The sequence below is a fragment of the Parambassis ranga genome, chromosome 12 (genome assembly GCF_900634625.1).
Source record: "Parambassis ranga chromosome 12, fParRan2.1, whole genome shotgun sequence".
Lineage (NCBI taxonomy): Eukaryota > Metazoa > Chordata > Actinopteri > Ambassidae > Parambassis > Parambassis ranga.
In genome coordinates this window covers 3,386,836-3,399,071 of record NC_041032.1, presented here as the reverse complement: position 1 = coordinate 3,399,071, position 12,236 = coordinate 3,386,836, and the positions used below count along the sequence as shown (strand labels likewise).

Genomic DNA, 12,236 nt, shown 5'->3' with positions numbered 1-12,236 from the left:
CCTGCTGGATGTGGAGGTCCTGGGCTGGTGTGGTTACTCGTGGTCTGCGGTTGTGAGGCCGGTTGGATGTACTGCCATATTCTCTGAAACGCCTTTGGAGACGGCTTATGGTGGAGAAATGAACATTCAATGCACGAGCAACAGATCTGGTTGACATTCCTGCTGTCAGCATGCCAATTGCACGCTCCCTCAATGCTTGTGGCATCTGTGGCATTTTGCTGTGAGACAAAACTGCACATTTCAGGGTGGCCTTTTATTGTGGGCAGTTTGAGGTACACCTGTGCACTAATCATGATGTCAGATCAGCATCTTGATGTGGCACACCTGTGAGGTGGGATGGATTATCTCAGCAAAGCAGAAGTGCTCACTATCACACATTTAGACAGATTTGTGAACAATGTTTGAGAGGAATGGTAATATTGTGTATCTGGAATGAAGTTTAGATCTTCAAGTCCATCTCATGAAACATGGGAGCAAAAACAAAAGTGTTGCGTTTATATTTTTGTTGAGTGTACATAGACATAGTCCTTATCTCCTTGAGAACACAAACCTTCACTGCATACATGATGAGCTGCTGCCTGCTACCTGGAACCCTTCAATCACCCCCTTCCTTAAGGCGGGGGCCACTGCCAGGCCCTGCAGCTGCATTTTAAAGAGCTGCAGCAGCAGCAGCAGCGGAGCGTTTCTAAAAGCAGATGCGAGCCCTGTTGTCTGGGATCAACAGCTAAACAGGTGGAGGTAAGTGGTGTGTGAGAAAAGCTATTTAATAAATGGGCCTTGTAAATGGAATAGAGCCAGAGATGAAATGCCTCGCTGCAGGCCAGACGGCACCATGTTGGGGGGAAGATTTATTTTTTTTGTGTACTCTTCCCATCCCTCTTTTCTTTTTGTCATCAAATCACTATTCCTAATGCTGGATTAGACTTCAAAACCAACTTCTATTAACAGTTTTTGATTGGTTGTAGAATATGTGACCTCACAAAACCTTTTGTTTGTAAACTGAGTGTTAGCAGGGTGCAGAGCACAGCATATGGTCTTAACAGCTCACCAGTGGATTGAAGGCAATAATCTTGAGGATGCACTCTAGTGTGAAGAGGCCTGTGAAGATGATGTTTAGGTACTTCAGCATGGATTCATACACATATGGGGCTCCGTGGAACTGAGGACACAGGGTGAAACACAAACGCACAGACACAAACAGTGAGTGGATAAAAACGTTGCATTTGTCATAAATCTTGAATTTCTATAGGACAGAAAGGTGAAAAAAAATGAATCAGGCTGTAAATACAGTAAAACTTCAACACCCAAAATGCACTGTGCTTCTTCTTCTTAGGCTGTTGCTTGTGAAAACTGCTGGGTAGATGTATTAATATGAGATTAAATATAACACAAAAGGATAACACAGTGGAAAATAGTGTTTGCAGTGGTTTTTTTAAGATTAAGATTAAGATTAAGATTACGAATTACTTTATTTATCCCTGTGGGGAAATTAAGTTGCAGCATATCACAGAACAATAAATACAATATATAAATAAATACACATACACACACCTAGTAGCAGAGTCTGTTTTAGAGTCAGAGTCTTTTTTAGAGTCTGTTGGGGCCCGAGGCAACAACTATAAAAATGTGTAAAATCTAAACCTTAAAAAAAATTAATAACACATAACAAAGCACCAGAAGCTAAGTTTAAACTTGGAGACTATAGCTTCAGTTTTTGGGGCCCCTGCTCCACCAGGTAAAAGGTCTGGTCACCCTATACTAACCATTTGTAAAGATATAAGGCTGCATAAAGTATATGTCTTTATGTATGAGTAGGGGCTGTGTACGGCCACCATGATGTGATTTTGTGTTTGATTTCAGTCCTCCTTACGGCTCTGCAATACATTTTCCTGCAAAAAACAGCGACCTGCCTAACTCCTACCCAGCCTGTGTTGAAGTTTTACACTTCCTGAGAGGAAGCGGCGCTCGGCCTTATTAACGGGAGGAACAACTGACCTTCATCATCAGCACGACTGTGTTGAGGGCGATTAAAGTCATGATGGCGTACTCAAAGGGAGGCGACACAACAAACTTCCACATCTTGTACTGAAAAGACTGTTTGTTCTCCGGCATGTATCTCGTTAGCGGTTTGGCATTGATGGCAAAGTCAATGCAGGCCCTCTGTTTGATGAAGAGAGAGAAAAGTTAAAAAAAAAAAAAAAAAAAAACAAAGCTGGCAGGCTACAAGAGGGATTCTAAGTGTTTTGTAATATCAAAAGAAAACACTTTCCAATATTACACAGACAAAAAAACAGCAGGAATTTTACAAAATCTCTGTGAAGTGAATAGGAGAGCAAAAAGATGAATACCCCGCTGACTTCTCTTCTGTGCTTTATTCTGTATAAGTCATGTTAATTTGCCTGGCAGTGATATTTAGAGGAGTATCAGCGTGAGCTCCAAATTCTAATGAAGAAGACATTTTTGATGTAGGAGATAAAAAATTTTAACAGAAGTCATTAGCATCTGTTTGCGACACACGCTGGGGAGAGGTTTGTTTTGTTTTGTTTCTTTTTAGGAGTAAAAAAAAAACAAGAAGAGTTTCCAGCCACCCCCCCTTCCTCTTCCTCTTCACCTCATTCTTCTCCAAGCTGCACTCGGACATGGCCTTGTCTCCCTGCTCCTGGAAGGTAATGATGATCAGAGCCACGAAAATGTTGACAAAGAAGAAGGGAAACACCACAAAGTAGACCACGTAGAATATGGACGTCTCCATGCGGAAACCCGGGCTGGGGCCCTGGTCCTCGTATGTGGCGTCCACAGAGTGCTTTAGGACCCTGAAAAGAAGGAGACCAAGCAGAGATTTACTGGAACAACAAGTGCTTTTCAAGTCCTCTACCCACTTCTGTGTGAGCAGAAACTCCATGTTAGAGCGAAAAAACTCGCGACTATATTTGAGTGGCAGCTGGGTGCTGTGTCATGTGACAATTACTCTACTTTGCTGCTGCAAAGATAATCTCTTACGGCAAGATTTTTTCCTGATGGCTGCTTGTTTGGTGTGTGTGTGTGGGTGATGAGTGAATGATGAGTGAATCTGTTGGTAATCCAATATCTTTGGATGTTTTTCTGCAGATATGTGAGCAATCATTTGTGAGAGACCAGCCAATGCAAGGATTTTAGCTGTGCATTTATACAGGGTTTTACGGTAAGGCTGCTCAAAAACAGCAAAGAAAGGGCAAAAGGGGGTCCAGATTTTAGTGCTTAATTTCAATATTTTCTTTATTAAAAACATATATTAGATTTCATAATACAGTACTGTCCATTATATATTATTTAAGCTATATTATCTAAGTTAATTTTCATGACTTATTACTGTGTTACTCTGGAGATCTGGAGAAAATTAAAGCCGAATTCAGATCAAATGCTATTTTGGATATTTCAGCACTTTTTAAACCTCAGTAAGAGATCCTAATATACAGTCCATGTTCACAGCTCCCTGCTGTAAGGCAGAAAGCATAATGAATGAAAGAGACAGAGAGTGATGTGAGTGGCACCGACAATAGCAGACTGAAGCCTTGATTGCATCTTTAGAGAATGTGCAATAATTAAACCCTGGGAGGAATCTAGCAGGTTTAATCTGAGCCCTGCTATTAGCCTCCAGGTGTGCTGAGTGTGTTTAACTAAAACGAAAGCACTGATTTTTTTTTTTGAAAGTTTATCAGGAAAAGTGTTAGATTGTCCTGACTCACACTGGCCAGCCCTCTCCGGTGGAGACGGTAAAAAGCGTCAGGAAGGCCCAGAGGACGTTATCGTAGTGGAACTCATACTTCTTCCACTCTCTGGTCTGAGCTTTGACGTCATCCCGGTCATAATCCAGGAATTTACCTCTGTCAAATCAAAGAAAGAGAGGTGACAAAAAGAAAGAGAAGCAGTGATTGTGGGTTTTTTTTCCCATGTGTTTAGTATACCTGCAGTCTTTCTCCAGGCCTTTGGACTCATCAGTGCAGTAGAAGAACTTGCCCTTAAAGAGCTGCACAGCGATGACCGCGAAGATGAACATGAAGAGGATATAGACAATGAGGATGTTGAGCACGTTCTTCAGGGAGTTTACAACGCAGTCGAACACGGCCTGGAAAACAAACACAGACTGGTGTAAGGCATCAAAACTGACTTTTCGGAACCAACAATCAATGCAAACTACATACATGAGTGCACATTTGCATGAAGTCCAACTCTCTGCCTGCCATTTTCTCTCCAGCTGTATGTCTCTGTCTGTGATTTCTCCATGAGATGAAGTGCTCTGTCGATCTATACTGACACAACCTAACCAACGAATACTCTACCTCATGAGTAATCACCGTCAAGGTTTTTTTTTTCTTACTCCAGAGTGGGGACTGAGCATATTTCTCCTCTCCTGTACAAGCCTGTCCGTCAAAACGCTCTATGCAAGTATCCGAGAAGAGTCGGAGCGTCGTGGATGGGCGCCTGTCTGCCAGGTCCGATCTGTCTCAATCATCCCACTTTTATTACTCCAATCAGATTATCTCATCTATTGTCAGATGCATTACTTTTGGGTGATCAGCTGCCTTTGCACACCAGAGGGAAGCTGTCACATCTCTGCGATGAAGGATACAGTTGAGGGTTCTTGCCTTGATGAGGGTCACAACAGCTTGTGTTTGCCTTTACAGATCTTTCTTTTGAGATCCAGTCTCAAACAAGTATTTGCAGTAGTGATTAAGAAGCAACCATCACACATGCCTAGTGTGTCTACACTAAGGACTGAGGGGTACAGACAGGATTGTTTTTCTTGGTTCTAGAAAATCTGGCCCTAATTTCTAAATTCCACAACTGTAGAAACAAAACACAGTAAATTGTGTCTATCAATGATTGATTGATTGATTGATTGATCGGTTGCTTGGTTAGTTGATTGATTTTATTTGCTTGAAGCAAGACTCCAACTACACACAAACTGAAATTCATAGACTGGGAACTAACCAATATGTCCTTTAAAGAATGTGGTCTATAGAGGTCTTTACTTTATAGACTGCAAGTGTAAATTTAGATATATCCATAAATGACTTAGTTTGTGTGTGTGTGTGTTTTACTTCTGGTGACAGATGGGATTGCTGGGATACCTTCAGCTTGGGCAGGCGTTTAATGGTCTTGAGTGGCCGCAGGACTCGGAGGACCCTCAGGGACTTGATGGTGTTGATGTCCTTGCCTTTGGTCCCTCTGTACAGATTGAGACTACAGTTAGTCTGGTTTGATGTAGTGTAGTGTGATCATGTCCTTAATCCTTTAAACACAAGCTCCAGAGAAACACCTGTTTGTAATATGTTAGTAGAGTACATGCGTGAGTGAATACTGTTATTCTACAGAAACAGGAATTATTCACATTATCCAACACTATTCTCACCTTTCTTTCTTTCTTTCTTTCTTTCTTTTGTCAATTATTCATTTTCTTCTTACCTGTCTCGCTTCTTTTCTTCTATCCTTTTTGATTCCTTCTAAACCTGCTACCAGTGGAACTAAGGTTACTTGTTTACTTGACTACATACAGTAGTTTATAGTCATGTCTTGAATGACTGTGGTGGTAATAATTTCACTGCCACACAGAGTTCACATCGTTTCTGTTGAATAACACACAAACATCTTGTACTTCTTTTGTTTTTTTCCCAGTAAATGACCAAAGAGCCTGTCCCCGATTCTGGAGGCAGTTTCTTTGCAGGAACCACTGCTGCCATGGCTGCAAGTGATGTGAACTGGTCACTGTAGGGGGGGGGGGTTAAGATAGCTGTTATGCTAATAACATACAGCTGAGGCATCACTCAGTCGCAGACTGACATTGACCAAGGACAGTGGGAGATGGATTTTTAATTAACCAGTGACACATGTCACACACAGTGTGGCTGTCACTCACCATAAAGTGAAAAATACTTTGTAGTAGATGAAAAGTGACTGTGTAAATGTGCACATAGGAAAACTTTAATGTGTGAAGGATGTGGAGGACACAGGGGATTTAAACCAGGAGTCTAAAAAAGCTGTCAGCTAACACTACAGGCACCACCGCTTCTTATGTTCACATAAGATGTATCACAAACCACCCTACTCCTGATTTTTACTCAAAATGCACCCATAGACCATTAAACAGATAACCAAAGGACACATATCTAATATGTTTGACTACACAGAGCACCAAAATATGTCATAAAGTTTTGTCAGGTGGAATATAAGATATTATGTTAGCATACCAGGCTATATAGAGAATGACCTGCATTGCCCTAATATGAGTAAAACATGTGTTTTAAAGGATTAGCAACTGGAGGCTAGCCTTCTGCCTCATGAAGCTTTGTTTGGAATGTTATAACAAGAAAACTGTGCTTTCTAGGAATCATACAGCAACACCTTGCTCTTTAATCTGCATGTGCCTGTGCCTGTTTTGCTTCAAATATCCCCTAACACACACACACAAGCGGCAGAAGCTCACTTCAAAAGACACCTTGTTTCCAGGGAATTGATTTTAAGAGACTCAAGAGACCAATAGAAACTACTAGAAAATCAGACTCTAAGCCATTAAAGTTGAAAACTAAAAGACTATGTTTGTGTAAATTTGTTGAAGAAAAGGCCATGGCTCATACCTGAAAGAAGCATGGTTCCTCATACTTTCATTTTGTTTTGTTTTTCCTCAAGGAAAAAAACCTAACAAACAGCATGCAGCCCTCATGCTTGTATAACCTGGATATCTCTGCATGCAATCTGCAAAGTCAATGCCAGCCCTGCTAATTCAAGGACCTTCGACACATTGAGATGGCAAGAACGGTACTAACGGTCCCGATAGCTTTCAGAAGCACCGTGGGTGAATTTGTGTGGCGGTGCATGGTTGTGTTCACCTCATGTTGCATGTGAGAGACATGTGAGGTCATCTCAAGTCATCACGACTCGGAGCTACTCTCTCTCTCTCTCTCTCTCCTCGGAGAGTATACAGAGACGGGCATTTCCTGTTTAGGCAGTGCCTCTGCAAAAACAGGATTCACACTAGGCTCCTTCTACTGTATTTCACAGGAACAATTACTTGTTCCAAAAAAAACACTGCATAGTTTTTTTTTTGTTTGTTTCTTGGAAAAAAACGTCATGAAATTCAGGTTAAAATTATACTTTAAAAAAATATCTGCACCAAACAATCAGCAGTATAGGTCAAGAGTTAGAAGAGTGTTTGTTTTGTGAATCTGGGACATAATCTGCAGCTCATTTGCATATGTTACTGTATTTTTATTTTTGTGTTGTCAAGACTGGAGGAAAATGTGTCCTGATCAAAATCTTTTTGTTACAAACACAAAAAAAGGGTACAAATATATTTACATATGCTAATATGTATCTTATTGTCTAAGGCAGGTCAAGGTGAGATGCTGTTATCCACTTTGATCCACTTCCTTCTATATGCTACATAAAGATGGATTGATAAAGATGCAGGGAGCACAGGTGAAGGCTTGGAGAAATTGGACTGATTAAACCTGATAGAATGAATCTGAAAAAATATCCACAGCAAACTTCTGAAAGCTATGAGGCGGACTTCCCAATATTGTCATTTTACATTAGTGTCCCAATATTGGGACAGGAGGAGGACACTTTTCTATAGAGGGAAATAAGCAAGGAAGGAAGGGACATTATATCCCAAGGAGCTTGGGATAGAGAGGAGGGGACAAGGTTAATCAATAAATTGATAAGAGGTGTGGAGCGGAAGGGGAGGGATAAAAAGGGGGGGTCAATAAGCACATAAATTTAGAGAAGGACAGTTTCCCACCTGGCCACGCTTTGTTGCGATCTGATGGGGAAAAATAATGATAAGCAAGCAGACAATACACACAAAACAAACAGCATGTAAAGAAAGACGGAGCAAAATAAAACCTTTGAGCAACATTTGCACAGAAGTTAGGTTATTGATATCAAAAGAAACACTTCACCATTTGGTAAAGCAAAGCAAGAGACAGGTCAGATAAAATATGACAGAAAAAAAATCACATTTATAGCTACAGGACAGAGGTGGACAGAAAAATGAAAATGACTGGATTCACACTGCTGAGAATCTATAATCACATTTTTCATGTGTGGTCAGGACACAGCACACTAAGATTTGGAGCTGTCCTCATTAGTGGTCTGTGATCGGACAAACACCCAAGATGAGATTCTAAATGAGGGCTTTGCACAGTGGATGAAAAGTGTACAGTTTTTAGCCAACGTTTTGCTACAGCGTCTCACTGGTGATGACAAATAACCAAGAAATGTTACAAAAACATACGCAAAATAATCTCTTTTTTGTTCTTGCTTTGTTATAATATGTAGTGCTAACACACCTTGACACTGCTAACTAAAAATCATGTTGCATGTTATTTCCTGCATGCATCACCAGCAGCAGAAGATTCTTGTAGCCTTCTAGCATTGTGAATGCAGTCTCAAGAGCACGAGGTTGATGAAACAGGAAGTAAAAATGGAACTGATGGATGATTAGTCGGTCGACGGTTGACATCTAATAACACCTGAATAAGTCCAAGTTCACTGAATAGGATGATGCTATTAAGCTTATTATACAGATAAGGCTATAGCTACATTCACTCTGTTTAACATTTTTTGCATCTTATACGTGTGCTCATTGTGTGCAGCAGTATTCAGACCTCATGTAGTTATGAATATCTGCTATGAACAGCTTTTAAAGTCAGCACAGTAATAATCACTGTGATACCGCACGTTGTTCCCGCTAACACATGTAAAATATACTTGATAAATAGAAAAACAGGTAATTGCACTTATGTAACCTGAATACAGATGGAACAAAAATGCAGTTACATAAGACAAACAGAGTAAATGCCAGTGTCTTTAATCGAGACTGTGGCCATGATGATAAGAATAGCAAATAACAAAATATGACATTTGCTCAAACCGTTTAGCAGAGAGAGAGAGAGGGTGGGGGGGAGATAGAAATTCTGCAAAATGACTCTGGCTAAGATGTAAAAGGAGGAAAGCAGAAGACACAAACAGGAAGATGTAGATAATTAAACAGATAAATAGGCATAAAGAGCAGGCTTTACCCCATAAGGCTCCTGAAAGCAATCCAAGCCAGAAAACAAAAAAAGGAGAAAAAAGTGACACAGAGAATACAGAGACAGAGTCAGCAACAGATAAAAGACTGAGAGAAGCATCAATCTGCAGCTTGCAAAGGCCAAAAAAATCAGAGGGACAGAAAGGAAAACACACAGGAGGCCACAGGAAAGAGTCAATATGAAGAATACAGACATTTAAAGCTTGATCCGGAAAACATGGAGGACACATTTTCTAGAAGATGTAAGAATCATATGCAGTGCTCCTTGAAGGTTTGTGAACCCTCATATTTCTGCATAAATATGACCCAAAACAAATGATCTCCCAAGTGACCCAAGCATTTCTCATCTGTGAAGCACAGCGGTGGTAGTATCATGCTAAATTATAACTGCATATTTGCAAGGAAAATATCAGGACATCACAGACATGAGTGGTTCGACCAACGAATGGTTAAAGAGGAACAGAAAGTTTTTACTACCTGTAATTTACTAAAATGCTAAAATCAATGTTCATCCAACTGAAATGTTGTTCGAGGACCTGAAGCAAGCAGGTCATGTGAGGGGATTTTGCATGCACCCAATAATAAAAGCCATAAAACATACTGTTTGGGTATGCCTTTTTTAAGCTGATGCCTTAAAAAATAGGCTTGAGGTGGAAAGGGTTAACACACATATATGTAATAGTGGACCATTTTTCTGAATAAATAAGTGAAATTGCTCTGTGGCTTCGTGTTGTCTGCTTGTTTTAGGTCATAAATGTGCAAAAATATTGAAAATTCTGAAGGATTTACAAACCATACATAGCACAGTATGTCAAGTACTGCATTAGAAATCAATATAGATTTATTAGGTCCTGGACATACTGAAAAAAGAACAGACTCAAAGGCTAGCATCGTACAGAAGGACACCCATTCCTTCTGCTCCATCCTAAATTTTGAAGCTGTCAGCCAAATTGTACATAGCCCAGCTTAGCGGGCAGGTTGAGACTTTACATAACAGTGATAAAGGAGTCTGGCATATTCATGTCGTGGCAAAATAACCTCCAGGCAGCACACAGTGTATAAAGTAATGGCAGCATATGATCATCAGGAAAATGACGGTGATCATTAAGGCAATCCAATCAAGTGGAGTGCACCACCTGGGTAGAAAAATACCAGGATTGTTGCCAAGCAACAAAAAAAATGTATCAAAACTTCATAATTTAAAGTTGGTTAAAACGCTTGGTTCTTAAATCCAATGTAACATCACACCCAGGCATATGGCCAGCTGATGCACTCTACTCCTGGTTTTTCTACAGCTACTCCCATGTTTGTTTGCCTTATTGTCATTACCATGGCAACCAAGAAATAAGCATAAAGTAATCAATAAAAAAACAACTTTAGATTCCTCCCCTATAACAATACAACACAACATATGTCATTTCTATTCCATTGTGTCATTAATGAGGATGTATTAGGGAGAATGGTAAGCAAGCAATAAAGAATAAATTCCAACTTACGTGCAGGCAAAGGCCACCAGAGCTCCACTGACCACAATGAAGTCAAGGATGTTCCACAGGTCCCGGAAATAAGAGCCAGGGTGAAGGAGCAGTCCCAAGTCAATCATCTAGGGTCCAAATCAGACAGCAGAATGCAGTGTTACCTCATGCACCATACATCAGGTTGTACTGTAGGTAACCTAACAATGTATGTTTACGTTCACTTTTAGTCAAATCTAGAGCACCAGATGTTTTTTTTTGACTTGCAAATCTAAAAAAAAAAACGCACTCTGATTCTTATAGCCTTCTCACCTTAATCACCATCTCAAAAGTGAAGACTCCAGTAAAGACGTAATCCAGATACTTGAGAACCTGCACAGAGTAGAAGGAAACATCCTCTGAGATGACTCATCAGCTGATCCGGTGACAGATGTTGTCAGTTTAAAACTCTTTGGAAGCGTGTGTGAATGGACCAGATATGCACAACGTGTTCCTGTGTCTCAAGCTGTCAGCTTTGCACAAACACACCCTGCCTTGAGCATCCATCCCAATGCGGGCTAACACACACACACACGCATGCACACAAATAAACAACAAGATCACAGCATCACCTCAGTTTCCCTCTGTGCCCATGACTAGAATGCTGATGAGCTGTGCTTTTCTATCAAACTGGAAAGTCACATGCCTGTGTGTGTTTTGTCCTCTCCTCAACATAAGCTAACATATATGTGCCATCAAAATATATGATCTATATAAAAATAATTTCTAAATCAATCAGCTAATCGGCAACAAATTTGTATTTTTAAATCTTTGTTTTGCTTTTTCATTTAAATGCTTATTTGTGCATTTAAATGACAAACAATTGTGTTTGTTGTGTACTTCCATGTCAGCCTGACTCACGTTGTTGTGTGGCGCATTAGCTTGCACGGGGTCCTCGGCTGCCAGGGCGATGCTGCTCATGGTAATGACCATCAGGATGCACATTTCAAAGTAGCGCAGGTTGACCACATAGTGACACAGCCGTCGCACCCTGCAAGACCAAGCACATGTAAAAACACACATACACAAGCACGTGGAAGAAGGGGACAGCTCACTGGGTACATTCAGGTGACGTTCTCCTTTAGCCACAGACTGCATGCGTATCCGTCCTTCTTAGAATATTGCACAAACGTGGACATGTATCAGCCACAGGTGATGCTATGGGACTCAGAGACATTTGAGTTTGCAATGTTTATACCTGAATTGCTAGGAAACATAAATTTCATCTGTGTGAGGAACATGCTAGTAATCTAAGTAAGCTGTAAACATCATCTGGCACACGTGAGGTGTTCGACTCATCAGGCCAACAGAACAGCGTTATCTGCATAGAAGAGCAAGCACAGATCCGCTTGAAGGTAAACATCGTGAGTATTCCAGCTTTACTGTACTTCTGCAATATGAACTTTCACCTTCCAGTCTCATAAGCTACAACCACCGGAACTAAAAAAAAAAAAAAAAAAAAAAAAAAAAAAACTGATGTGCATTACCCTAAATAGCCACTTGAAGCAGCCTCTAAATAAGGTCAATTACCAATGACCTCAATGTTAAAATGGCCATCTTCACAACAGAAATAAAAATGTTTACTGCCTAGTACAACAACAGATTTGCTTTATATTAATAAGTTACTTTACTGTCACAACTGCGTGTGTGTG

General features: G+C 40.4%; 1 protein-coding gene across 5 annotated transcripts in view; it reads right to left on the bottom strand.

Annotated features, from left to right (window-relative positions):
• The window catches only part of cacna1bb (calcium channel, voltage-dependent, N type, alpha 1B subunit, b), a 130,675-nt gene that overhangs the window by 29,004 nt on the left and 89,435 nt on the right, over positions 1 to 12,236 (bottom strand). For all 5 annotated transcript variants that reach the window (XM_028418265.1, XM_028418264.1, XM_028418267.1 and 2 more), the window contains 9 exons: positions 11,446 to 11,575; positions 10,858 to 10,917; positions 10,567 to 10,673; positions 5,112 to 5,208; positions 3,945 to 4,105; positions 3,726 to 3,863; positions 2,612 to 2,813; positions 1,996 to 2,160; positions 1,049 to 1,159 (listed from right to left, as the gene is read on the bottom strand). In XM_028418265.1, the coding sequence (XP_028274066.1) occupies positions 1,049 to 1,159; positions 1,996 to 2,160; positions 2,612 to 2,813; positions 3,726 to 3,863; positions 3,945 to 4,105; positions 5,112 to 5,208; positions 10,567 to 10,673; positions 10,858 to 10,917; positions 11,446 to 11,575 (1,171 nt within the window). The remainder of the gene's footprint in view (positions 1 to 1,048; positions 1,160 to 1,995; positions 2,161 to 2,611; positions 2,814 to 3,725; positions 3,864 to 3,944; positions 4,106 to 5,111; positions 5,209 to 10,566; positions 10,674 to 10,857; positions 10,918 to 11,445; positions 11,576 to 12,236) is intronic.